The following is a 27284-nucleotide window of genomic DNA, read 5'->3' on the forward strand; positions in this document are numbered from 1 at the left end:
AGGAATGACTACAAAAGCACTCACCCATGCCTGAGTGCACTTTGTCACAGTGAAATCTTTCCCTCAGGACATGATAATAAGGAGGACACCAGTAAACATATTCATAGTGGTTCACTGTGGTAACAAAACTTTGGAAAGGTTTTCACTTTCAGTAACCACAGTCACAATATGAGCTGACCACCAACTTCAATTCAGTAGAGGAGACCAGGGATAGTTGTAACAAGGGTTGTAACATTGGAGTGACTGTATTTAAATCAATTTTGCAACCTGTACATATTTCATAAACCCACTTATATACATTGTTTCAGTAGTTGACACATTGAAGATCAGAATACAGCAAGTTGGCTATTCCAGTGTACATGGTTTTTGATTTATTGGAGAAATCACAAAAAGTGTTACAACTGTCCCTGGTCTCCCCTAGTACTTATCTCGGACGCATTTCACAGGGCGTGGGGAAAAGGAAAAAAGGTGACATATTGGGACTAACTGTAAAATGTATATTGGGTCAAGGAACCGTGTGGGTTAAAAAGAAAAGAAGCGTGGCACCACCATCTAGTGGCAAAACCTGGAAGTACACAGATGCTGTAGGCTTTGGCACAAGTGCAATTTATTCCCTGCTGACAAACTGTCCACATGATAGATCGATCACTGATCCATCCATCGAGGCTCAATCAAACAACACAGGCTCATAGTCTTGTGTTACATTTGGAACACGACAACCTTCTGCGGTTCACTGCACTGGTCTGCTGGTTCAAGAACAGCAATAAGACGCAAGTTCTGTAGCTCAAAGGCACAAACAAGAAGCTCGCGGGATTATCAAGAATTCTTTGTCTGAACCCATCCTACATGGTGATGAACATCTTGCGTGATGATGAAGACACCTCGGAGCTCCCGATCACCCAGCCTGGAAAACGCTGCATGCCGTCATCATCAACACCGCGACGCACGATTAGCCGCCACTACTTATCCCGACGTCAACGCCTCCTTCCACGCGTCAAATGGCGGGCGGTCTTGGCCCGACAAATGCTTCGCCTCCTCCTCCCCCCTCTAAATGAAAGGGAAGAGCCTCTTCTTCACGATGTAGAGGACGGTGGCGAAAAACAGAGCGAACGCCAGGAAGACCAGCAGCTTGTCCGTCAGCTCGCGCCGGCCGAACTTCAGGATGAGCTTCCTGCCCAGGTGGATGGTGGCGGTCATGGACTTGAACTCCTCGTTCGACTCCTGCACGGTCCTGGACGAGGTTGCTGGAGGAGGAGCAGATGGAGCCAATGGGTTCAAGCACCAGAACTTGAAACGGAAGCACTAGGAGTGTCACGGCGAGCATGTTCGCCCAGAACCGCCATGGCACAGATGCTACGGTTTGGCGCATGCAGTCATAACAAAGAATATATATATACAGCCCATTTGAGAAAACTACAAACCACCCATGAGTTGCTGTGGCACTCTGGAGGATTCAGAATGGCCCCCAAACGGTTTGGAGAAGGTCGGCCCCGTGCACCCAGGTACGGTTCGCTCCCTTACCCAGAGTGCCGATGGTGTCCTCGCTCCGTCTCACCTGCTGGGCCATCATGCGGCTGATGCCCATCAGGTTCTCGGTGATGTCGCTGGATGTCTGCACCAGGCTCTCCTTGGTGACCTTCCTACAAGCACATTCAAACCTCAGGTGTCTATTAACGTAGTTTCACCAAGCGTTCTTGTTGTTCACTTCCACATACACATTAAGGAAGAAACGTAAGACATGACACCTAGATCATCATCATCATCATCATCATCATAGGTTTTATGTATAAGATACATAAAAAGGATTGATTAGGTCAAAAACATGTTTTGAAAGAATTTTGGAGACCAACATATTGACATATATATATATATATATATATATACACACACACATAATATACATAAGTATCATTTCTCATCAGAATTCTGCACATCTGCAGCTTGAGCTCAGAAGTCGGTGGAGCATGTGCATATAAACCACTCGTGCACCCCCCCCCCCCCCCCCCCCACCCAGTGCCTCATCCTCAACACCCCCCCCCCCCCCCCTAACACCACGCTGGAACGCTCTGTATGAAGAGCTGGCATGGACCGCGTGATTTGGAAGCAGCTCTGATACCAGGCTTTCCTGAACACATCACTGAATTACCAGCAACAGCTTATACGCCAGTGGTCATTACATTGCAAAAGGCAAATTAAGAGTCCTCCTAGGATCCTAGGATCCTTGGCTGGAGATCGAAAATTAGGATTATGTTGCATTAAGCCACAAACTCTATGCACAGGGAAGAAAGGCACAATATCACAGATTTTTTCAGTGTTGCTAGAAGGTACCCAAATGTTCTCCTAGGTCTCCCTTTGAACAACCATTTTCATTATGACAGAGAGGGAAGAGAAAAAGAGACTGCAGAGAGAACCGGACTCAAACTGAACCAATGAATGAACCAGAATCTGGAATTCAGCCCCTGAAATAATGGTTCTTGAAATGCTTGCTATTAATAATGCCGTGCTAGTAGCTCTAAAAGCCTTTCATTTCAGGACAAATCACCTCCCAGTTGTGTTCAGTAAAAACACAAAAATGGCATCACAAGGTATTAGAGAAGCCCAGCTTAACTTTTGAAACTGATATTACTATTGGCTGACCTGTAATCAGTGTTAGCTATAGCCTAATAACATGCATGGTTCACCGTCATAGAAATGTCGATGTACCAGTACTTTTACCTTGCTTTTCTTGTTCCAGTGGCATTAAATGAATGGAGAGGAGAAGTTGTTGATAAGAGCTGCATGCAGAACACTTTAATGCAAATATATTGGAGAAAAATGACTATCCCTCATGAAACATTCATGAACCGACTTGGAAACAAGTAGAAGCTAGGCTAAAGTCGGCTTGGCTGTCAAACTTGGCCTAGATTTCATGCCTTTCAGTGCTCTCCGTGGGAGGTACCATCTGTACTTGGAAATGACAGTTCCCAATCCAGTCAGCAAATGCTTTCATGTGCTGATCGAGCTCCCCGGATGAGCCGCGGTCGCATTCCGGAACATTCTCCAGAAGCCGGCGGAGCACGTTTAACCAGAGGGTAAGTGCATTACGCGCCCGCCACCCTGTCACCGATCAAAGTAATTCCACCTCCTCGCTCGCCGTGCGGTCACAAACCCCGACGCGGCCTTCTAAATGTGGCCGAGTGGCCCCGAGTGCCAGATTACAAGGACGGCTGCCAGCGCAACGCGGCAACCTCGAAATGACACCTGCACTTTGACTCGAGGCCGAGCTCACTCGCTTTCCATGTCATCACTGCGGCGGGACCTTCGTTAAACGGAGGCCCTTCAAACAGTCCACTCATCTGTGAGGGATATGCAAACAAACGAACAGGCCAGTTGCTTACTGCCAGTTTCATGCTGGCAGCATTGATCTGACGACCAGTAGAATTGCAAGCTGGATGATTCTAGAATGTTCATGTGGTGCAGTAATCCTGTCCAGCTTACACCATGGCAACAGTCCCTGGCAACTTCACGTTGACAGTAGTCCTCAGTCAACCTGGCAACTGCTACAGCTTGCGATTTGTCTCAGTTTAATGTGACACCACGCTGATGGCCTTACAAGTCTAAGAAAGACTGTATATCATCCCTTACCTAATTCATGAGCTCTCGGAAAGAAAGGAGCAGATTTATTTGGCACTGTGACCTGTTTGAACACTTCCAAACATATACTCATCTAAATCTGAAACAATGCTTGTTTATTCAAAAATCATTTTCATTGTACCACAAGAAATTATACAGGCATTCTATAAAACTATTAGCTAATTAAATAGGGTGCACTAATTTGAAACACATCAGCGTTCTTTATTTGTATGTAGTGTCCATTCCTGCAAAGATTAAAACGTTTCAGCACCACTTGTCTAATGTATCCGCACCTAGTAACTGCACCCCAGCTCTTAGGAAGCCTTGAATGATTCAAGTTAAGGAAAGGAAATGAAAGATAAATAAAAGTAACCCATTTCCATCACCATGTGTCAGAAAGAAGCACAGCAGCTGTGATTTACCTTTGCCTCACGACACCACCATGCAGTAGCTCATCCTTTTCCAGGTTATCGATGGCCATCTTACAAGCCAGGTTGGATTTTCTCCATGCCGTTTGGTTACTGTCAACAGAGGCGTGGAAATAACGTGTGTAACATTATCCTGGTCACTAAAATCTGCTGTGCAGGATGAAAACATCTTACCTTAAAAACATCTTACCCGTCTTACCTTAACATCTGTTTACGATGCCCTTCTGTTTCAGTCAAAATGGCATTCTTGTCGGTCTCTCTATCTTGCTCTTTGGCCATCTGCTCCATATCCTAATACAAAAAAATGTTTTGATCAGTCTGTCTCTCATTATTATAAAGGGAAACTTTGATGAACCAGATCAGCTAGTTATAAGAAGTCAAACCCCATCTTTAAACCGCGGGTATACAACAGCCTCCAACCTCAGCTCAACCTCAGCTGCCCACGTCTCACGTTAGTAACGCAGCCTTAGACAACTCGCTAAATATCAACTTCATGCGGATCCCTGAACATAATCTCACCTGAATTCGCCGTCTTAACAGATTAAATCTTTCCTTCACAGCAGCATTGAGTTCCGCCAACACGCTCTGCGGTCCCGCACATTCTCGTATATCCTGGCGTGAAAAACACAGCATTACAAAACTGTCTAACACCACATAGACGTGACACCTAGCAAACACAGCCACCTAACAATATCTACTAATGCTGAAGGGAAATCAACAAATGAAGTACAACCGACCTGAATGAGAGCTTTAATTTCTAAATCATATTTGATCATCTCTTGCCCGCATATTCGGACGTGGACGTCGGAAGACGACGCCATCTTTGTTGTGGTACGGAAAGCAAACGGGTCCAAATTATGTTGCCCGTCGCACGAACTGCTGCCCGGTCGAGATTAAAATTCACCGTTTAAACGGCACGTATTGTTTTAAAATGTTTCGCCATCGTAAAGAAACGTATATACCGCGGATTTCTAATTTCGGAAAGGAGTCCTAATACTAGATTAATCTACAGATCTGTTCATCATCCTGACCTCAACTAAATCCCATTTTTTTTTTTTTTTGTTTTTACAGATTTCTACAAATTACTGGAAACGCATGAAGATGCATGGTGTCTTTTAAAATATGTATCCACGAACTAAACAGGCCTTACATTACTGGCATTCTTTTCAGGCGTTTTTTAGCAGTGGCACTCAGTGAACTGCTTGGAGTAAACAGCCGACAACACAATAGTCCCTTTGAGACAACATTGTGAATGTGACCCAAGTTCATACGGATCGATAAAGTTTTATTAGTCAGGCTAGCCTGTAGGTGAAGCTTTGCTGTGTCATGCTGACGACGAACTTCCCGACTGAGGCCAACTCTCCCAAAGCAGAGACGAGGAGTCCGTGCGCACCAGGAGAGGAGGGAGGATGGAGGGAGGACAGGAAGAAAGAACCAGGACATCACGAGTCTGTCTAGTTTTTTTTATACGCAGAAGGTACATCTTTTTCCCAGCATTTCTAAAGCTTGTACATTCCTTTAAAGGCTCAATTGCCAACCTTGGTGTAAACCACTGCAATTAAGGTAGTAATTTCAAGAAGACCACAGAGACAGAATGCTGTTTCTAATGTTTATTTCTGATATTAAAATCAATAATAGAATTAGACTATCATGGTTACAAGCAAAAACTGTGGTACCAACTCCGGGCTGATACGATGCAGTGACGTAAGTAAGGATAATACAAAATGAGAAAGGAGAGGCACAACAGCACAGGTGGACACATGATCAGAAATCAATCACGACTGATTTAAGCCTACTTCACATCTATACTAACAAGGCTCAATTAACCAAGCTGTTTTCCAACTACTTGTGCCTCTAATAAGAACAAAACAAACAAACGAAATAAAAGAGAAAGCCAAAAGTATAAACCCAGCACAACATTGAAACATAAATAGATCAACTGCCAAGATATTGTATTTGAACAGGCATATATGTGAACTACAAGTACAGACATAGCTAATAGGATCAAGTAACTGTTAGTTTCAGTAGGATACACTGCAGGAGTTTGCTTAAGAATATCACCAAGAGATCTATGACAGAGCACTTAGCAATGAAATACAGCCTTCCTACTGTGACAAAAAGAGAGATTTTACACCTGGGGAGTACACACACACTACTAGCTACTTAAAAGATCCCATGCTAAATTATCTAGTAGAATACCATACAACATCAGAAGCATTACATCAAGGTCATGAATTGTGTAATTATTATTTTTTCAAATGGGTGAGAATCCTTTCAGTCATCCTAAAATTGAACGTTGTATGGATTTTCAAAACAAACACACACCTATACGGATCTTGTCAACTTCTGGTAAACACACCCAAAGTTGAAGGTCAATTATTAGCTCTATCTCAATGAAAATTTGGCAAAGTTTGGAAGGAGATGTAAATCATTGCAGCGTGATGGTGTGTCTGTGTGTGTGGTGCTCAGGAAGAAAGGAGCTGTTAGCATTTTTCGGCAACATCGTGTTGTGTGTAGTCATCTGAACGTGTCCAGTGCACATCAGTGCAAAGCTGAGAGATCTGGGCCCAACAGTGCAGGTGACCCTACTAGCTCTCCATGTCCTCCTCAAAGTAAACAAACAAACAAACAAACAAACAGCTATCACCGCTACATTTACACACCCCTTTACCACCCGACCACGGGTTAGTCCATGTCTGACATGGTCGCCCTTCGAGCGAGGGCGAGGCCTTGGCACGGGTGTCACAGTGGCACTAGCCGATGTCACGGTAACCACCGTCCAGCACAGTTCCTCACAAGATGGGGGGGGGGGGGGGAGGGGTTGGAGTAAGGAAAGTCCACGAGCCTGACGACTGACACCAAGTCACAGCTCTCATGCCACTGAGGGTGTTCAAGTACGTAATTCAAAATGTCAGCACCATGGGTGGAGAGACGGGACTCCTACCCAACGTCCAAGTTTTGATTTGAACTCACCAAAAAAAATGAAAGAGCTTCCGCCACCCACCCTCCCCCACCCCAGCAGGCCGAGGGAGCCGCAGCGGTAGCAAAGCTAACGGGACTCGTGCCTTTTCGGACGGAGGTCGTTGGACACGAGAGGGGAGGCGTGCTGCCCCCTCCAGCCCAGCAAACGCGAAACCATGGGCGGGCCATTGGTGGCCTGCCCGGAAGCACGGGGCAGCCGGTTCTCCTCCTCTTCCCGTCTTGGGATAGATCCGGGTCAAACAATGCGCACCTTTTTCTTGTGTCGTTTGTGTAATTCTTTCTTTCTTTTTTTTTTTTTGGAAAACTAGGGATTGTGTTCGTTGGAGAACAACTGCTGAAGGCCATCTTTTTGTTGGTAAATGAATGACACTGCTCCAAGAAAAAAAAGTCATTACCCAGCAATCTGAGGAACAGCAGAACCAGAAGAATCAACAGGCACAGTAATCTTGAATAGTGGTGAGGGGACACAATGCTTGCAAGGTTTGACATTGCTTGTGCAGAAACTGATCTACCAGCTCTTTCGAGGACTTCTGTGGATGTCCCAAATCTGCCACTACAGGTCTGCTAAATGTATTTCTGCAAAGGCTTGCTCTTGTATCTGATTATTAAGATAATTAATAATGCATTTGTACTAGAAATCAGTTGGTGAGTTTAGGAAAGAAAATAAACTTACAGGAAATGTTATGGCAAGTAAAAGATGAAGACTATAGTACAAAGGCAGGAAACAATTCAAACTTGTGTACGAATCTACTGATTTGAGCATAAATACAAAAAAAGGAAATTGAAGAAATGAAACATACGTGTATATCCACAACATTAACATTTCTCAAATGAGTCTACATCATGACTTAAGCACTCTTTGGATAGTCTCTCAACCAAAATGTTCCACAAGTGTACAAACTTAGTTTAACATATTCAACTTACTCCACTGAAGGAAGACTACATTCATCTCCACATGAAAAAAGCAGCAACAGTTCTCATCTGCAGAAAGCTCACTGCTCTATACAGTCCCGAAAACAAATAAAGAAACAAAAAATATTGACGTTTTTAGTTCTTGGCATATTGGGCATCATTTTTTTTTCCTCCATAAAAAATGTCAACAAATCAAGTTTGGGTTTTTCATCTGTTTGAATAAGGCACCCGATTTTGCAGGCATCATTTCAAAAAATAATGTTGGTTATTTTTTTATTTTTTATTTTTTTTGAAAAACCGAGTGCAACACGGGTCTTTTTCGGCTTGTAGCTAGTATTTGCAATCGTACAAAGAACATGAGCACTGCGGAGTTTTATCTACATAAAAGAATATGCGACACACTCCACTCCCCCCCACCCCCCTTGTGCTCATTACTTAAGATAAATGAATCAAATCCATATGTAGATTTTATGCAAATAAATGTTGCCACAGGCCCTCTAAATGGTTAATTATTCTCTATCGTGAACATATATCAAGTAAGTTGGGTCAGCATGCACTAAAGTCATGCCTCATTAATATTCATACTTCCTCATAGTGCTCCATCAATATATTCAAATATTATGACCGGAGAGGTACATCATAAAGCCTTCCTAACAGGACATTTACAAGCAAAAATAAGCTTGAGTAATGCGTTAGTTCATGCGTCTACAAAACTCTGAAGCATGACGGTCTTATCTGATACTCCTGTACCTACTGTTGAGAAACACTCTGAAAGATACTACAGAATAACAGAAAGCACAGGGAATAGCAAGCGCTTAGCACAGGATCATACATGACCGCTCCAGGCCAAATAAACAACATCATCAAAAACAAACAAAAAAACAAACAAAATCTAGAGCATTCAATCAATTATTTAGCAACAGTAAGACAGGCCACCCTTCATTAAATGCTCATCAAATGATCTGAAGTCATGTTAACGCTCTTTAATAGCAAGTTATGGCCACCTCAAAAGAACAACATTTTTTCACTTTAGCCTCAACATTAGCCATTTAGTCAGATAAAATGTCTTGGTAAAAAATAAGCACAAGCCTCTTTATTGGGAAATCTTAAAACTAAAGCAACATCCCATCTTACTACAAAGAGCAAGACCAGCATAGTGCACCATTGAGCAATGTTTCTTACATACACAACACACATATTTACAATATAATAATAATAATAATAATAATAATAAGCATGTCAAAATTATGCAAATGAAAAGGAAACACATCAACATACTTATGTCTCTCCGTGAATGTGTACTGTAGCCATTTTGGAAACGTTTGGAAGAAAACATTTCAGTAACTGTCCATTGGGCTGCAATGGTGGTAAGTGAACTCACCATTCATTGCACAAATACAGTGGCAAACGCTTATTCTCTCAATAAACAATGATCACATTTTAGCTTGTAGCTTAAGGAGTGGGCACACGAGTCCAATACAGCCAGGAATGATTACTGGTTTTACAATATTAGAACATGGCCAAGCAGCTTCAACTCCAACATTCATTCCATGTTTAATATAGTGCAGAGCATCAAAGAGAAGCAGGATTTGGACTTAATAGCTAGCTTACTCTTTTAAGAATGCAATTTGGAAATACGTTATTGTTTGAATAATGTTCGATAATGAGTAATAGCCAGAATAATATGCAAAAAATATCAAATGAACCAAAAAAATAATAAAAAGACCTGTTGGTTGGTTCAAAAAGAGAAAGTAATATTATTTCCTTTTTACAAAAAGCAAGAAATGTTGGAGTAGGAAGCAAGTAAAACTCAAATACATGCTAACGTAAATGTTGTGCTGTGTACTAGAAATAGCTTTAGATAAGCGTCAAAGCTTCTGTTTTCAGTGGCAGAAATAATGTCCCCCTAAACTGGAAAACCAGTCTCATTGTTGCAGTTTCATATTAATTCATGCCATTCTGATCTGCAGCAGAGGCCATTAAATCAACTCCTTGATGTTCAACTGAACCATGCATCAGCGTGCGTGACGCCATAGTTCAGGGCTGTGTTGCATTTGAACTTAAAACGGTGGGAAGAAAGAAAACTACTGGCTTTAAAAGATCGACCGTTTCCTTAACTGTTTGAATGCCACAGAGTCCCCCGATTAAAAACTCCAAAGCTCACAACCACAATGTTGAATGTGAGAACCTGATACGACAACGCAAAAATCAATGACAGATTCTCCCTGTACAGCAGGCCACCGACAGATAAACAATGCACGCATACGCCAAAAAAAAAACAAAAACAAACAAAATAATCAAAAAACCCTGCTCATTGTCACTTGCCAAGTGTTTTTTGTTGTTGTTGATTTATTTCTTGTTTGTTTCGTTTAACAGACTGGCTGTAATGACTTTGAGCCAACGCCACACTAAGAAGCTTAAGTTGAAGGTGGCACGAGAAAGGCCGGGATACGTTACTACGGCAACAGGGCTCGCCGTCTTTCGAGAAAGGATGGGTGTCTGGAAAGGCAAAAAGAATGTAGTCCGATTAGTTCCCTACGGCAAACGGCTTTGCCTTACAGTACAGTGATATAATTTTTTTTTCTTTTCTTTTTTTTTTTTTTCTTTTGAGCCACTAACAAGGAGTCAACGCTTCCTTGAACACCTCAGTTTCCCTGTTAGGAATAATTACAAATTACTCTTTAAAAAAAAAAAAAAAAAAAAAAAAAAACAATGATAATTTTCGCCTCTGGCAATGTCCAGAGAGAACATGTCAACACTGTACATCGACCTGAAGGAAGAAAAAAAACAAAACAAAAAAAAAAAACAACAAAAAACAGAATTTGTACTTTTCCATAGGAAATGTCCACTGAAGGCAAATGAAGTTTTACGGCGGCGTCTGCCGTTGTCACACAGGGGACTCAAAAGTTCGCCTGCCTGCTCCACCCTCAGTGCCGGCCTGCCTGCTCCACCCTCAGTGCCGGCCTGCCTGCTCCACCCTCAGTGCCGGCCTGCCTGCTCCACCCTCAGTGCCGGCCTGCCTGCTCCACCCTCAGTGCCGGCCTGCCTGCTCCACCCTCAGTGCCGGCCTGCCTGCTCCACCCTCAGTGCCGGCCTGCCTGCTCCACCCTCAGTGCCGGCCTGTCTGCTCCACCCTCAGTGCCGGCCTGTCTGCTCCACGCCATTCAAGTCAAGTTCTAGCTGCAGCATTCCAACCAGGCCAGTGTAGCAGCAAATGGAAGGGGAAAAAATGCCTTTTTTTCTAAACAAAGTGCTTTCATTTTTTTACATGTAATATATTACATGTACATTATATAACATTTAGAAGATAAGAAGATAACTCTCATTTCTATGTACAAAGAGAACACTGAAATTACAACAGCCTCTAACATGGACGGTATATAGATAATCTACTATGCTATGACAAAATAAAAGAAGGAAATAGATAACAATAGCTGTGGTATACAAAATTTTTTAAGCTTAAATATAGTCGGGGTTCAGAGGAAAAATATTCTCCCTTCTTTGATTCATTCAAAAATAAGAACTGTACAAATTTCTCCACAAACTTCAGAAAAAAAGAAAAGAGACTCTTCGATAAGCCTTTTCATAGACGACAAAGAATTCTGCATGAAGAACTGCAGTAGCTTTTCGAACTTAACAGTGGGACAGTGCAACAGCTAGCTATCAAATCTCTCTGTCTCTCTCACTCTGTCTCGCTGACGCATTCATGCCTACAACCTCAGTGCTCCTTTAAGTGAACAACCGAGCAACTCTCTTCAGGTTTAACATGGGACCACTGTCCGTGACGGAGGCCGTCCGATCTTTAAGCGAGCTTTCGGTTCCCCGGGTGGGGGGGGAATAAGGGGAATAAGCATTTTCCAAAAACGTTTTAGACTGTACATAGCTGACAACAAAGAGAAAACAAGGTAACCACTACAAAAATAGAGCAATTCATATTCTCTTTTGTTATTTCCAGGACGTTTGCTGAATATAAAGAGACAGTAATGAGTCATGCTAATTTAAAAGGTGACTTTTTTTTTTTTAAGTTTTTTTTTAGTAATGGATATTCAACTGTTCAAATGCATGAATTAATGACTATACATATTATCTATGCAGGATAAAGTACTTAATGTATAATGGTTGTATGCGTGCTTTCCTCTACAACTTCCTACTAAAAGTAATATTAGCAAAGGTTTTGGTTCTGTGATGTCACACGTATGCAAACAGAAGGGTCTCTGGCTCTAGAAGTCCTTTCTTAAAGCATCGACGACAGTACGATGGCGGGAAACCGAAATCCTGGAAGTGACTAGGTACGAAAATTTCCAAAACAACACGTCTACGTGAGAACCGAAGAACAGTACGAGAGCTGGAAGAGGATGCGGACGAACGCCTCTTTCTGTAGATAATTGGACCCAAGCGAATTTCACAGTTGACTGAAAATTCCCTGACCCCACCACTTTTCCTACATTCAATACGGTGTCAGGTTAGCTGTGCAAAAACCTTACTTAAACTGGCTAGTTGCCATTTTACGTTGCATGTGTCTTTGGTACAAAAACAAAAACAATCAGAATATAGTGTGCAAATATTGTTTTCATATTTAATATATGAATAGTTGTCTTAAAACACCCCTCTCTCTCTCTCTCTCTCACACACACACACACACACACACGTACATATCCATTCCCACCTAAACAAAGTACCAAAAGAGGAAAAACTGAACTAAACCAAGAAAATTAAAGAAAAAAATAATCAAAATTTAAGCATTTATCAGAACCATCTCATGATACATAGCACAGACTCTGTGGCATATATCTGAATTTACCAGGCTCCTATATACATTCAGAGTATCTCTGTCGAGCTGAAATACACAACAAGCACGCCGGCCTGCCCTGCCTCACTGGCCACTATCTATTCCAAAATGGTCCGTATACTTCCAGAGCCAAGCCCGTTAGCCCCGCCCCCCCACATCTACAAGGCACAATGAATCTTACTTTTATTTAAGTACAAATATGATCGAGACCCAGTCTGGGAAACAACTTTTGAGCCCCTTCAGTGCGACGTCACGAGAAGAAATACAAAATAAAAGTGTCAGGGGTGACTTGACATGAGGGTACTTGAACCAAAAGTTAAAGTGTACAAGAATCACCCATACAGAAATAATGGTTATTCTCCTTTAGAGAACCGGTTTGGAACCAACCATCTCTTTCTTTCTCCCTCTCTCACTTTAACACACATACATACACACACACACACACACACACACACACACACGTGCGTGCTTTATCTCTGCCCTGAGACAACCCCAAGACACAGGAACAGAACATCCATGCCCAGACTCCTCATCCAGCGGTTATGCTGCGTCTCTGTCCTACATTTTGCCATAAAGATACAAGATACACATTCCGCCCACTTTTGTACACACATGGACTTTTCCGCAGTTGGCATTATATAGGTGGATCTCGCTTAATCCTGCAAATGCCGCAATACTAGAACATGAAAGCAGAGTTTAAGTGTGTGCGTGGGTGTGTGTGTGTGTGTGTGTGTTGGGGGGGGGGGGGGGGGGGGGTTCTGTTATTTTTGTGTTGGTGAGTTTCAAAGTTTAACTTGACCGGAGAAGGAAGCGGAGGCGAAAGATGCCATGCGTTGCTGGGGGAGTCCGGAGGGAGATCTGCTTTGGGACTCCGGCAAAGGACATTTGACAGATTTAGCTGGACACAAAAAGAAAAATGGCTACAGCAGGAACTGGGTGCTTTTTCCCCCTCTTCAAAGCAAAAAAACAAAACAAAAAAAAACAAAACAAAAAAATAATAAATCAAAGAAAAACCCCAAAACAATTCAGGAGGTATCTCGTAGATTGGCTTTTGAATTCGCAAAATGGCGGCCTGTAGATGGAGGTTTGCACCAGCCACATGCACACATGGTAAGGAAACCCACTAATGAGTGCAGAGGATAACTACTAGTTTTGTTTCCACGGGAGTGGGGTGGGGGGTGGGGCATGCGTAAGGTGAATATATACATACGTATGCGGGTGGGAGGGGTTTGGGGGGGGCATGTATGCATGTATTCACGTTAGGCATGATGACGTGCCTCCAGGGCGGGACGGGCATGCAGAGTGCCGGGCCGCTACAGTGTGGGACAAGGGTGGCGCGCCTGGACGTGGGCGTGGTCTGAAGGCCCGCCCCCCCGGGGGGAGGGGCACGTCACTGGGCGCCTCTACACTTTGGACGTGGGCACGCGTAGCCCCACCAGGCCTCCTGTAGGATCCCCTTTGCCAGTGTTCTCCAGGATCTGGTTCACAAAGTCTGACGTCTGGCCGGCCACTGGTGACTGCACTGCATGCGATGGGAGGGGCGGGGCGGGGTTGGGGGGGAGGGGGAGGAGAGAGGGGGAGAGAGAGAGAGAGAGAGAGAGAGAGAGAGAGAGAGAGAGAGAGAGAGAGAGAGAGAAAGAGAGAGAGAACAGCACCTCTTATTACACTGCCCCGTTAGCAGTGGATGTGTCGCTGTTAGCCCTTTTTCACCAATGAGGAACCAGAACCAGTTTGTGAACTGCTGGAACTGTTTGTTGCGTTTCCACCTAAACAACACAGGTTCCCAGGACCCTAAGAGTTCCCTGCTGGAACCAAACAACATCGGGTTCTTCAGAACCACGAAGACATGTGGGGGGGTGTCAACCTCTAGAGCAAAGACTTGTCGTGCCATGGATCTGGATGAAGTAATTTACTAGCACATTATGTTATGCCCAATGGCATGCTGGGTGACAGCAGCAATCCCAATGTCTGGGGCGCTGAATTCAGCTACAGCAAGGCTATTAATGATGCTATCCTGATCATGTTAGTTAATACATTTCCATGTCTATTTAACATTGCTATATCGGTAATATCAACACTGTTCCTTATCCGTTATTTGTTTACATCTGTTCTGTGCTATGCCACCCCCTCCGTTTGCTGACATCCTCGGTTCTGGGTGCAAATGCGGGCTGGTTCTCCGATAGCGCCAAGGACCTCAGAATGGTGTGCAGACTAGAACGAGGCGTGAACGTGAACGTTATGGATCCTCATTGGTGGAACAGGGCTATCTGAAGCGTCTTCGTTTCACAAGCTATCACGCAGGCAAGCGAAGGCATGGAGGTACATCAGCCTTAGCCAGAAACTTGCTTGTCGCCAACAGCATTTTAAATATTTTAAAATGTTACATGACCCGAAAAAAATGCCACAGCTAGCTAGGTAAAATGGACACTATGGTTAATTTAAAAGATTCCATACAGACCAAATAAACAAATTATCCCATGCACCTAGATAACAACAATAACAATAATAATAACAACAATAACTAATAAAATATTTGGAACATTTGCCTAAAGTATTCATATACTTGCTAAATGAAAAACAGGTCGCTAAACTTTCCAAATCAGAACGTGTCTGCAAAAACATCTTACCAAGTGTTTCCTCTATGAGCTTGTCGAGCTTGTCAGCCATGCTTGTTCCGTTGTTATCAGAGTTATCTTGAACTCTGCTCACAATTTCCTCCTTGATTGTGTTGATCACAAACAGCAGTCGATCTGCATAGGAAAATGAAACAAATGTAAACAAAGTATTCGGTGCTGACCTGTTCTAGGTAGGTGTCAATGACTGACATCATACAGAGGCCAATGAGGAGTGGCAGTAATAATATTTAGTACAACAACAATAATCTGAATTATAATCTGAATATTTATACTGCTCTTAAAGATGCTTTTATTATATTGGCAAGCTACATGAACGGTTGAGGACAGGAGTAAATGGCACGGCCCAAGAACAAAAAGATCTAGCCAAGAATTTCCCGATCAAATTCCATGGGTGAAGTGAAACAATCTCAGGCATGCGCCTTCGGGCCGTCCGGTCTCCGCTCCGAGCCCGACGTACCGTATTCGGTGCTGAGACCCCACAGCTTGACCTTGTTGGCTTCGTACTGCGCCTTCTTCTTCAGTCTGCAGGCCCTGGAGAAACACACACGACCACACATTCAGGTGACCGCACCACCCCCTCCCCGGCCCGGTCCGGTTTCGCGGGCGTTCGGGAGGCCTCACCTGGACGCCAGCTTGTTCTTCTCCTTGCGTGAGCGGGGCCGTGCGGTCAGGGGCAGCTCGCTGACGGGCGTCAGGTCGCTGATCACCTTGTTGAGCTTGCGGAGCTCGTTGCCGATCTGCAGCAGCTTGCGCGGGTTCGGGGTGAGGTCCTCCACGTCCGTCCGCCGCGACTTCTTCAGTGTGTATTTTCCTGCGGGGGGAAAACGGGCCGTCAGGGTCACTCCGCCGAGCAGAAGACGTGTTTACATTCTTCGCCAGTCAGAAAAGCTGCAACGTAAGCGTTGGTAAACTATCGTTTATCAGTTAAAGTGTCACTGAAAGAGAGTCACTAGCTGACAAGTACATACCTTAAAAGGACATGATAATATAATAACAATATTCTACAATGTTGGTGAGCACATTTAATTGTAGTAGTAGAAATGTCAGGACTATTACCATTCACCAAAGAGCTGATCATCAATAGCAGGAGAGACATTTTAAACACAATATACATCTGTTTTATCTCTATCCACCATCTGTAGCATATGGTCAATTACAATGCAATACAGCAGACATTACCAGTGTCAACAGTGACGGAAATCAAGCTGACCAAGAACAGAAACCTAGACGCAGCCGTTGGGACAGTCAACAAACATTTTTGTACAGCTTAAACCCCACTTTCATTAACTCCTCCTTCCTAGATATTTAGAAATTAAGCTGTGTATAAAATCTGTATAAATCGTTCTGTCAGAGATGGCACTATTTTTCCTGAGGGAAGAATCTGTTACGCCCTCGCAGACGTGCCTGTCATGCACAGATGTGCGCAAAGGCTGAATAAACGCCTCTGATAAGGCCCCGTCTCATGTCTTTCCTGTGTTGCCACATTATCTCTTAGAGTGTGATGGGGGGGGGCTTTTGAAGTTATATAGTCACACATTTTAAACATTGACAAAATGCCTGTAGGCCTCTATAATATCAGTCAGCAGCTGTTCTGTTCTTTCCTAAGCAAGTCAAAACAACTATCATACTTTAGAAGTTGCATAGTACTGGCTAACTGCTAATATCAACAAGGCTATTCAAAATGAGCAGCATCGGAACCGTATAGCCAGATTTCATCTGGTCAATCTCCAAACAACACACCGACTGCACACTGATTCAAGACATTTTCCAAGATATTTTTGATCTTTAGGAAAGATAAATGCTATTGAATTCAGGCCTTTGTCAGCCTGCCACCTTATGTTGCTTTGTAGAGACAGGGTGGTAATATAAAAAAATAACAATATAGTTATTTTTTTCAACTTTTCAAGCCCTATAATGATAGGAACTACATAACAGCACCTTTTGTTAAGGTAATCACTGTCCAATCCCACAATAATAAGCAACACATAAGAGGGAGAGGACCAACACATGGAGGGCCTCCCCTGCCGACACACACATGATTTCAACCTTACCCAACAGACGCCAGTGTCTGGCTAGGGTCGTTCTGAATGACAGGAGGACAGGCAAACAAGGCCATTTAGGCCTTTTAGGCCAAACAGGATGGCCCTGAATGCCCATGGGATCAACACGATATCAACTTACGACTTCCAGCACCACACGACTGCCGTTTTTTCCCGCCCCAAATGGCAAAATGTTTTTTCCCTCCTATTTTAAAGAGCTATAAAGGGAATATGGATTAGCCTGAACTAATAAAGACGATGGTGTACTACTAGGGTTTAATCCGGCGCGGCCCTTCGCCTCACCATGATGCAGGCCGTTCTTCTGATACATGTTGCTGGGCAGTGTGTCCCTGTCCCACTCGGAAGGTTTGAGCATGCGCTCCTGCTTGGAAGGCGTGAGCTGCTCGCTGTATTCCCAGAAGTACCGGCGCTTCCCCCTTTTCCTGGAAATCCCGGCCGTCAGCCCTTTGACGTCCTCCACCAGGTCCGCGTCGCAGCCTGCACGAGACAGAACGTCCGGTCACACAAAGGAGAGGGAAAAAAACCCACCGTGAAACAGTACAATGGCTTCTCGGAGCAGCCAGACGCGGTCATCAGAGCTTCTCATCAATGAGAATGCATAACAGGTCAACCTGACATCCAGCAGGAGAAACGTGACCTAACGTTGAACCTGGCGGCACACCGGCTATGAGGCTTAGCCAGAATTAGCTATGAGGTATGAATCACAAACACATCTGCAAGGAATTAATCTGGCGAGCCTCATCTGGACAATGGTATCTGTAATGAAAATCTAATGAATGAGCACAGAAAACACTGCAGCCTTGGTGGTGGAGTCAAGAACAAACAAACATAACGGATCGGCGCCGCTCCACACCTGGTTCGGAGAAGGCGTCGCTGATGTCGTCATCTTTGTCTCCTTCGTAGTCCTCGTCCTCTTCCTCCTCTTCTTCTTCGTTCTCAGAGAGCTCGTGCTCGCTGCCGAAGCCCTCGTCACGATCTTCGTCGTCCAGTTCTGCCCCCTCGGCCTCCTCCTCCTCTTCCTCCTCCTCGTCCCCCTCTTCTTCCTCCTCCTCCTCCTCCTCCTCTTCCTCCTCCTCCTCCATGTCGGCGAGGGCCTTGCCTGCCAGCCTGGCCCTGGTGAGGAAGAGCGAGTAGTTGTGCTCCTCCTCCTTCTTCTTCTCAGCGGCGACGGCGGCCGCATCGGCTCCCAGGGCGCTAACGGAGAGCAAGGTCTCGGTGCTGCCGGCGGTGGGGAAGTGCAGCTTCTGTGATGCAGTTCTCGACGGCCCCACCTCAGGAACGGGGCCGACCGGGGACTCTTGTTTCGGGATCTCCGCCCTCTTCTCGCCGACGGGGGCGGTCACGGCGCCAACGCCGACTGCCTGGCCGACGCTGACCAGCGAGGCGGCAGTCTCGTGCTGCTGGGCCGGCGGAGAGCGGACGGACCCGTTCCCCCGTGGAGCGCAACTCTCCAGCATGGGCTTGCGCGGCGCACTAATGCGCACCTTGGCCTTTCGAACGTAATCGGCGCCTTCGTGCTGTGGCGGCGAGGACGATGATGATGGGGCCTTGCTGGGCCCTTGTGTCTGGGACTTGGACATGGTCTCGGTGCTCGAGGGCACCGGCCAGGTGGCCTTCTGGGAGCCCTCGGCAAAGTCGGGCAGGAGATTACGGGTGGAAGAGACGCACGTGGAGGAGGCGGCCATCCTGCCCGTCTTCTTGCCCGCCATCGGAGGGGGAAACGCCGGCTGCTTCTGACCCGCTAACAGGTCGGGATGGTACAGTGTCTCGCACACGGGCTGAGAGTCCTCGCTGTTGAGCTGAGCCAAGGTGGGTGTCCGGCCTATGACCTCCTCATCCTGATAAGGACTGGAAAAGTCGTCCAGGCCCAGAAAGTCCACCTCCTTGGTGCCCCAGATGTCACAGCTGGCGAGACGGGTGTACTTGGTCAGGTCCTCCCAATACGTGTCCCACTGTTCAAAGTTGGAGTTGTAGGCTGGATCATTCTCTAGCAGCTCTGGAACGTGTTCCATGCTGTCAAACTCTTTGCAGTCCCCGATTGTGAACGCTTCCCCTCTGGGGCTCTGGCGACAGGTCATATCTCTGTCCTGCAGAAACAGATACAATATCAACCCAAATATGCATAAAGTACAGGAAATAACAGCAGTTCGTACGGATTCAAAGCCACTGCATGGCACGAACAGCAGCAGTGATTCGTAGTTTTGTCGTCACACTACAGAAATTGGCTGTCAAGGTGGCTTACCAGTTCGTACATGAAGTCTGGGTCAGAGCTGTTGGCCAACAGGTCCGTACTGGTCAGTGCCTGGTCAGCAAAAGTGTAGTTTTGAAAGGCATCCCCAAAGGGAGGGTCCATTCCACTAATGCTGGGCTGCATACCAGATCAAAACACATAGGGGATGATCAAAAAGGAGGGTCAGACCGAAAGAAGTGCACTTGACTACGGTAAGCCGGCTACTTAGGCCTGTAGAGGCACTTTGGAACACTTCAGTGTGATGTTACACAGAAACGGCCTTACCTGAGGCATCGCCAAGCACAGATCTCCAGTTCTGTGGCGGAAACTTTTCGGCCACCCCTCCTGCCCCACTTGCTTCGTTCTTTTGTCTATCTCTGGCAAAAAAAAGTATGAATCGATTGGCCCAATAAAACAAAAGTCTTTCTGCAACGTGGAGGCTTCAGCCGTGGAGTCAAATATGGCCACAGTGTCCTCCTCTGGTCGCCGTTCTCTGTGGACACAGGAAACGCAGGAGAAGTTTAGAGATGGGGAAAAGCAGTGAACAGGAAACCGCAATAAAGCACATTATCTGCACGAATGTCAGCGCCACGCACTTCTCCGTAAATAGCGACTAAGCGCCGCAAGATCCCGTAAACAAAATGTTCCATACGCCAAAAATGTCACTTACAAACTGCAGTTCGCTGCACCATCAAACAGTGGCTGCCAGAGACCGTCACGAACCGCCACCGGCTGAAATTAGAACAGGCACGAGCGGCGTCAACTAACGGCCCTCTAATCCGGGCTGCACAACGACACAGACGAGCAGCCAAGGCGGTGAGGAGGGGGGTGGGGAGGGGTGTTGACGTGCGAGGAACCGCGAGGCGGTCTAGCCATGGTCGAAGAAAGTTACGGAGGTCGTCCGTAAAAGGCGACTGGGATCCATGGAGGGAGAGACGGCGGTGGCGGAGCCAGAGTAATCAGTCGGGGAGGCGAGCGCGAGCGGCGAGCGCTATTTTTATCCCACCCTCAGCGCCACCCTTTCCCCTCTGCCTACCAGACAGCCGCGAGCGGAGGGGCCTGAACCTCTCGCCCCTTTTGCATAACAAATCGGCAGAAACGCGACGGGAGAGGGAGCCGGGCCCGGACTGAGCTGCGGAGGGGCAGGGCAGAGCGGGTCTGCTCTTCTTGTGCCGGGAGACACGGCCACGGTACGGCGAGCGAGGCAGATGGGGGTGTCTCATCACCCCTTGGGCTCTCGCGCAAGGCGGGGTTTGCATGAAGATGTGAAGAGAGGAAAAAAAGAAACAAAAACACAACAGCGTAGTGCTCTGCTCTCCTCACCAGCACTTGGTTTGCATGCAGTATTTGCGTGCAAAAACTTTCCGCAGCACAGCTGCGACGCAGCGAAGTTCACCTTCGCTCGAGCGATCCGTCCTGCACTGCTGTGTCCGGAAGAGTCGTCGACTACTACGACGGGAATGTGGAAGAGACAGGGCTCTCCCTCTTTGGGCCTACAGCAAACAAAAACACCTGTTGTGTGGCATACGTCTGGACAATGCCACCAGGAAGACGCGATGCGAGATATCTCCTTCACAGATCTGAACGTGCCCTAGTCTTTGTCTGAAACTCACAAACATAAAGCGAACATTTGCTATATACTTGGATGAACAAGTTTTTCAGGTTAAGCTACGGAGACACATGCCGTATAATGCTTATTGTATTATTCTATATAAAAGTTGGCTGGATCCAAACTCTGAACAACACCCTCGCCCCTGAACAGGCTGTTAGCTTCGTCTGAGCCCAAGGCCGCAACCAATCAAAACGTATATCTAGTCAGTTATCTACTGCAGCAAGTGGTGTTCGGGCGAATACTACGTTCATCCTGGGTAGATTTAAAAGGCCTTGGCTGATCCTACGGCAACCGATCACAGCTCACAGGCAACCTGAAACCAGCTTTTGAAATGACTGTTGCAAAGAATGCCCTGGCTGAGAAAAAAGAACCTGTTGAACAAAAAGGGAAGGTTGTTTCATCCATGTGTGATTCCTTCCAGGTGGCATATGGTTAAAATCTTAGACAATCTTAGCAAAGCACGAGAGCTGCAGTACTTTTGAACTTGGGGTGGTCCAGCACTGCCTATGAAGTCCCATGACAATTAATACAGTTTCAAACACATGGCAACTTCATACCAATTCTGTCTTTATGACAGTAGTTGCTTTGCTTATTTCTAATGGCCAACAAGTCTGAATAAATACATGAAATACATGGGCAAAATAATTATGCAGTAAAGCTTAAAATGCTAAAGATAATCGCTATAGATCATTTTGATTCCAGTCAATAAAACATGCTTCTTCTCTTTCCTCCCTTCCCACCAGAAGGATGACAAACCCATGTCTCAAGGGTTAAGAACCAGGGCGAGATGTTAAAATATGTCATGTTAAAATGACAAAATTAGCTGGAAACCGATTGGCTAACCATAAAATGGATTGGAACCCATAAACTTCCAACGCTTTGCAGAGGTTGAGGGCCCGAAGCCTTACCGATGTGTACGTGGGCGTAGAGGCCGGGGTTCAGACGGCCCTTCATGCTTCCGCGTGTGTGTGCGGCCGCCCCGAACGCGCGGAGGCTGGCGCCCTGCTACACACAGGCGGGGCACCGCTGGGCCAGCTGGAGGCTGGTTTCCAGCAGCCCTGTGATTCTGCAGCACAGGGAGGCATCAAGCGCCCAGGGGGCTCTGCAAATGTCAGAGGTGCGTTCTCGCTGATGCAGCACTGCAGCTGCCTCCCTGTGCCGGGCGCCAACGGCCTCCGCGCTCACGCTCCAGAGTGTGGACGAGCGTCCCCGCGTCCCCGCGTCCCCGCCTGGCCAGCGTGAGCGGAGACGGAGGCTCTTTTAATCTCCTGCATTTCTAAAGCAACTTGCCTGAAGCATTAGCCACACTAAGCAGCTCCCCAGACACTCGAAACAAATCGTCTCTTTTGAACCTTTTGAATTCACTTCTCATAATGGATGGGTGAGTGATTCGATCATTACATCGCAACACACATCCAATGTGTGGAGCTTGTTCCAAGAATCCTGATATTGGTAACCACAACAGGTTGGTGAATCTGAATGTTTTAAATTCACCATCCAACATGTTGTTATGTCACTGTAGCTCTCACAACACAGTGTATATACACTGTACTTGTGAATGTGCACAATATCCCACTAATCTATACTATTCATAAAATGTGTACTGTCAATATGTAAATCACATTAAACAGTACAAAATGTTTTATACACATGCTTCATAATAGGACTTGTGTGTAAATACCAAAAGTGGACAGGTCAGATCTTTAATCAGATCTAATTTTTTATAAATGTGATCAATCTAAAAATACCATATGCAGCTGAACACTGGCTTTTCCACTTATGTGCGTCCTACAGTATGTAACCACCCACGCAATGTTTACATGGGGCTAGTTTGGCCTACAAACGCCATTATGTCTATTTCTGTGAAGCCCCCGATGAAACAAGAGCTCACGAGTGGTACATTACAAACACATGGTTATTACAATAGCAATTATAGCTACTTTTAGCCAAGAGGAAGGTTCATGTTTGACTCTGACCTACTAACATTCCACAACACTGAACTCAACATGGCCCCTTTCGAAAACAAACATCACCCAAACCCTGCTGCCCTGCGCCAACGCCCACGCTTCCCAGCTCCGCCATTGGTTCGTCAGAAGATTCCAGCCCGCTTCCGCATACACCCAAGTGGCCCGACTGCGCGTCAATCACAGAAAAATCTCGCCTATGCGTCCCGCCCCCTTCACGTTCGGTTGAGAGGACCGAGCAACAAACAATATCGAAGGCCTCCCCACGTTACGTAAATAAGTGCAACACACACCATCATCGTCTCGAACTTTTTCGCGAATATAAAAACACAATCATTTCCTAGTCATTTACGTGAGCCGAGGCGAAAACGTCGCTTTGTGCGGCTTAAATAAGGACAGCGGGCTAGCTGAGCAGCGAAAACACGACAAAATTATTAATAATGCAAATAATACCCTAACATACACATAAACAGTACATTGTGTTGCAAAGCTTCGCCGGTGAAGCGCTACAAACGGCGCATAAGGGCAACGTTAGTGTGAGTAGCGCACTGGGCACGGTGCTCAGGGGGGCGTGTACCCTGCCTGCTCCGCTTAGGTGACCCTCAATCCACTCATCGCTCCTTCTTTCCTGCACAATAACCACGCACGTCTCCGTAATCCATTATTTTATGACATCTTCAAATGACATGCCTATTAAATATATAAAAATAACACCAACCACCATTTCTTGATCTATTTTGAAGAACTTTTACACATTACAACGACATACGGTTTGGCTGGTCGACATGGATTCCTTTTTTTTCATCTCATGAGACGATCATTGTTGTTAAATCAATCTGAAGCGCGTGTATATGTAGTTAAGAGGAAGGCTGGCTGAAGCAAACCATCTACAATCGTTTTACTTCATCCATATGGGAATTTTTTAGAACTTTACCCCCTGGATGTTTCAAATGAAAAACACTGGTGCTGTGCACAAAACGTCTACATGGATCCTGCCAACATCGAGCTCCTTCCAGAACAGTTGAGTGGTGGAGGGACACTGAGCCAGCTAGCGTGAGTTAGTGTCAGCTACTAGTGCCTCCTCCTAAATAACCTCCCCATGTATCCTGGTGACAAACTGACACATCACGAGTATCAACGTATGCAAACATCGCACTTTTATTCACAAGATCGCTGGTGAAAATAGCCCAGCGTGCGATGCGGAACTAAAACTTGCAGCGCGGCGCTGCTCCACAACTATGGCCTCCGTCCCTCCCCTCTCTCTCCGAGCAGCAGCTAGCGGGCTACCGCCACTTAGCGCCCCAGCTAACCGCACCACAGTGTTTTTATCCGCTTTAAACAAGCACTTCGACGATGCCTGCAGCTCGGCGACGGACGAACGACCGACCCACCTTCGGTTTGTGCTCACGGTTGTGGAAAGAACGTTCCGCGGTCCGGTTTTAGTCGTCTTTACGAGAACTTCACGTCATTTGTTCATAATCCACGCTGTCTTCCTCTCTGGTTTGTTTTGTTTATCTTCTTCCTGACGGGTTCCTGGAAAGCGCGTGACTCCCCTGTCACGTGGCTTTGCGTTCGCCAATCAGCTCGTGGATACAGAACTGACCCAAAACATCTCAATTTCGATAATATGAAATCCCCTTTACGTCCTTGTCAGATTAAAAAAATATATAATGACACTTGAAACAGCTACTGTAATGATCATAATTCTGTTTTACCGAAGATTTGGAATAGCAACATAAAACAAGTTTTATTGATAATATTAGACTATCAGATTCTATGTTTGCAGTAGAGCATGACTAAGAGTATAAGAGCCTAGGCTAAATACGGAAAGTATAGCATGTTAATTTATTTTATCTTATACTATATATCTTATACTTCAAAATTATTTACATAAATGTGTATATATATATATATATATATATATATATATATATATATATATATAATCACAAAGAGAAAGATGCATGTATTCAAAGTGTAGCATATTATCAATGATTCATGCATCCTATTACTTATGATGCCAACCAACCAAAAAAATTAATAATCATAATCGCAACGCTTCCAGCTTATGACCCACCCAAATGTCCATAAGAGACACAGAAGTCTCTCCTTGCCCTCCTATTCTGAATGCATTTTGCACAAAGGCCTGTGGTGCTGAAAGAGGAACAAGTGCCGGATTCCACTAGTGGGCAGGGCCCTCACCGGCAGCTCAGGGCCGTGTGCAAGGTCCAGTCAGCAGTGTTCCGCAATGCACCGAGTGCTTGGACCTGCCCGTGGCCCTGGGCCGCACGCCAAGTCCTTCTCCAAATAATAGCGTCTATTACTCCCAAGGAGGAAACAAAACTTCAACTTAAAAGTGGCCTAAACCAGCCTTTGTCTCGCTGGGGCTGGTTCTGCAAATCTTGTAACCCACTGGTAACCCGCTGCATCTGGGGTTGAAGGATGGACAGCTCATTCAGACCTGATGTGGCTCTGTGTGTGGTCAAATTACACAATCTGGGCCAATCGAACAGACGCAGGCCGCCACCTGTGAAAATGAGCACTTGTTTGGTTGAATGCAATCACTTCAATATGCCCGTAGGTCCTCCTAATTATGACCACTGTTTGTTTCTAGCGAAAGGTGGTTTGGCCTGGATCCTAGCACACAGATAAGAACCCAGCTAGGGCCAGCAGTACCAGAGGTGGCATATGGCACCGCTGTGTGATGCCAGTCTGGACAAGGGGTTCAGCTAAGCCAGGAGGGCCATCAACTGGCTGTAAAGAGACAAGAACAATGATGTCAAAGGCACAATAAGCCTCAAGGCTCTTATTCAGATTTCTGCCAGATGCTACATTCTTTGGCATTCCAGAGAACGAATGATCCACTTTTGTCATGGTTACTGGTTTCACACAAACACACGGATGAAAAGAGCAGACACACAAATGTGATCAGTATTAGCCACCACAGCACAAATAATGCATCTCTTTAGGGGCAGGTTAGAAAGAGAACATGCATTTCTTCATTATGAAATCATGCTGGAATTAAAAGGGCAAGTACAAACAAGAATTAAGGTGAAAGGCTCTTTATAGATTATTCTATCAAATGTTATGTACATTGCATACTTTAATCTCAGGCTCACCCAAATATGCATCTGTGTCTAAATATGGCATTATTAAATATACAAATCCTCATCAGAAATATTCATTTAGGCTTCCTCCCCTTGATGGTCATGCAATATCAACTGGAAGTTAAGAGTCATTAGTCAAACATCAATTGTGAGACCCCATTTAGTCTTTTTCTAATTATAAACCCTTTTCAAGATATTCCAAGATATGAGATTTGTATCTATGGTTGACTATCAGTCCCGCCTCACAGAACGAGGCTGTTTCCCCAGACACAGCATGAGCCAAGATCTGAACTGACATTTTACGGACCTCCACTAAGTTCTGGGTTAACGTGTGCAACTTGCAGCTCTGCTCATCTGGTGACATGTAGATATGGCGTTCCAAATGGGCTCGATAGTTATGAATGGGTTGCTATGTAAATAGATTCCACAAACAATCTGAGGGGACTGAGGCACTGTTTGTTTCTGCCGTTTCCTGGAGTCCTCCCGTTCTCTAAGAAAGCAAGTGGAATATTTCTCTGTCTGTGAAGCCCAAATCCTATCCCCCTCAGGGTGGAAAGAATGTCAGCATATGATAAAAAATAAATCTATAATTAAAACAATTAAAACCATTGGATTGCATTAACTGACTGCGAGAGACACAACAACACAACAACATTATGGCGTTATTTCATTAGTAAGAAAGACAGTCCACAACATTACCAATAACTGACAAATCTTAGAGCAAAACCAAGCATCTATAAACAGGCTTCAATTTACATCCCAAGAAAAAATGGCTGTACATGCTGGCTATAGATGTATAAAGAGTTTTTGACATTCCCAGAACATTTGGTCTCTAGTTCACAATGTGTTCATCTTAAAAATATTTTATCTCAAGACAAAGGTCTCCAACTTTATCCTCTTGAGGATCACACTGGATTCTCACAGCAGTTTAGTACAAAAGGCTTTTATATTT

General features: G+C 45.3%; 2 protein-coding genes and 1 long non-coding RNA gene across 6 annotated transcripts; 1 reads left to right on the forward strand and 2 right to left on the reverse strand.

The window, feature by feature from the left end:
• Window positions 1-585: 585 nt before the first annotated feature.
• Window positions 586-4925, reverse strand: bnip1b (BCL2 interacting protein 1b). The gene is made up of 6 exons (XM_076979809.1): window positions 4778-4925; window positions 4560-4652; window positions 4240-4331; window positions 4035-4133; window positions 1522-1640; window positions 586-1244 (listed from the first exon to the last, which is right to left on the reverse strand). Exons 1-6 carry the CDS (start codon window positions 4859-4861, stop codon window positions 1048-1050), a joined length of 684 nt encoding a protein of 227 aa, XP_076835924.1. The 5' UTR covers window positions 4862-4925; the 3' UTR covers window positions 586-1047.
• On the forward strand, window positions 4853-7970 carry LOC143481705 (uncharacterized). Its single transcript, XR_013122055.1, has 3 exons — window positions 4853-4954; window positions 5112-5517; window positions 7331-7970. It is a non-coding gene; the product is annotated as an uncharacterized LOC143481705 (long non-coding RNA).
• A 2486-nt stretch (window positions 7971-10456) lies between these two features.
• On the reverse strand, window positions 10457-24741 carry crebrf (creb3 regulatory factor). 4 transcript variants are annotated; one of them, XM_076979805.1, is made up of 9 exons: window positions 24617-24741; window positions 19935-20142; window positions 19662-19787; window positions 18273-19506; window positions 17702-17896; window positions 15981-16170; window positions 15817-15890; window positions 15351-15473; window positions 10457-14240 (listed from the first exon to the last, which is right to left on the reverse strand). In XM_076979805.1, the coding sequence occupies exons 2-9, from the start codon at window positions 19941-19943 to the stop codon at window positions 13978-13980; spliced, it is 2214 nt and encodes a 737-aa protein (XP_076835920.1). In that variant the 5' UTR covers window positions 19944-20142; window positions 24617-24741; the 3' UTR covers window positions 10457-13977. The 4 variants fall into 4 exon arrangements, with proteins under 4 accessions (XP_076835920.1, XP_076835922.1, XP_076835921.1 ...); XM_076979807.1 differs by lacking the exon at window positions 24617-24741 and adding an exon at window positions 20320-20378; XM_076979806.1 differs by having other exon boundaries at window positions 13982-14245.
• Between the last annotated feature and the right edge of the window lie 2543 nt (window positions 24742-27284).

The sequence above is a fragment of the Brachyhypopomus gauderio genome, chromosome 18 (genome assembly GCF_052324685.1).
Source record: "Brachyhypopomus gauderio isolate BG-103 chromosome 18, BGAUD_0.2, whole genome shotgun sequence".
In the NCBI taxonomy this organism is placed as follows: Eukaryota; Metazoa; Chordata; class Actinopteri; order Gymnotiformes; family Hypopomidae; genus Brachyhypopomus; species Brachyhypopomus gauderio.

What these genes read in the sequence shown, in the direction of transcription:
- bnip1b (XM_076979809.1), bottom strand. Translation starts at nt 4,861, where the DNA reads ATGGCGTCGTCTTCCGACGTCCACGTCCGAATATGCGGGCAAGAGATG. An exon ending in AAATTAAAGCTCTCATTCAG is followed by an intron (nt 4,653 to 4,777) that starts GTCGGTTGTACT and finishes TTTTCACGCCAG; the next exon opens with GATATACGAGAATGTGCGGG. An exon ending in GGTGGTGTCGTGAGGCAAAG is followed by an intron (nt 1,641 to 4,034) that starts GTAAATCACAGC and finishes ATGTGCTTGTAG; the next exon opens with GAAGGTCACCAAGGAGAGCC.
- crebrf (XM_076979805.1), bottom strand. An exon ending in CAGACTTCATGTACGAACTG is followed by an intron (nt 19,507 to 19,661) that starts GTAAGCCACCTT and finishes CTGTTTCTGCAG; the next exon opens with GACAGAGATATGACCTGTCG. An exon ending in CGACGCCTTCTCCGAACCAG is followed by an intron (nt 17,897 to 18,272) that starts GTGTGGAGCGGC and finishes TGTCTCGTGCAG; the next exon opens with GCTGCGACGCGGACCTGGTG.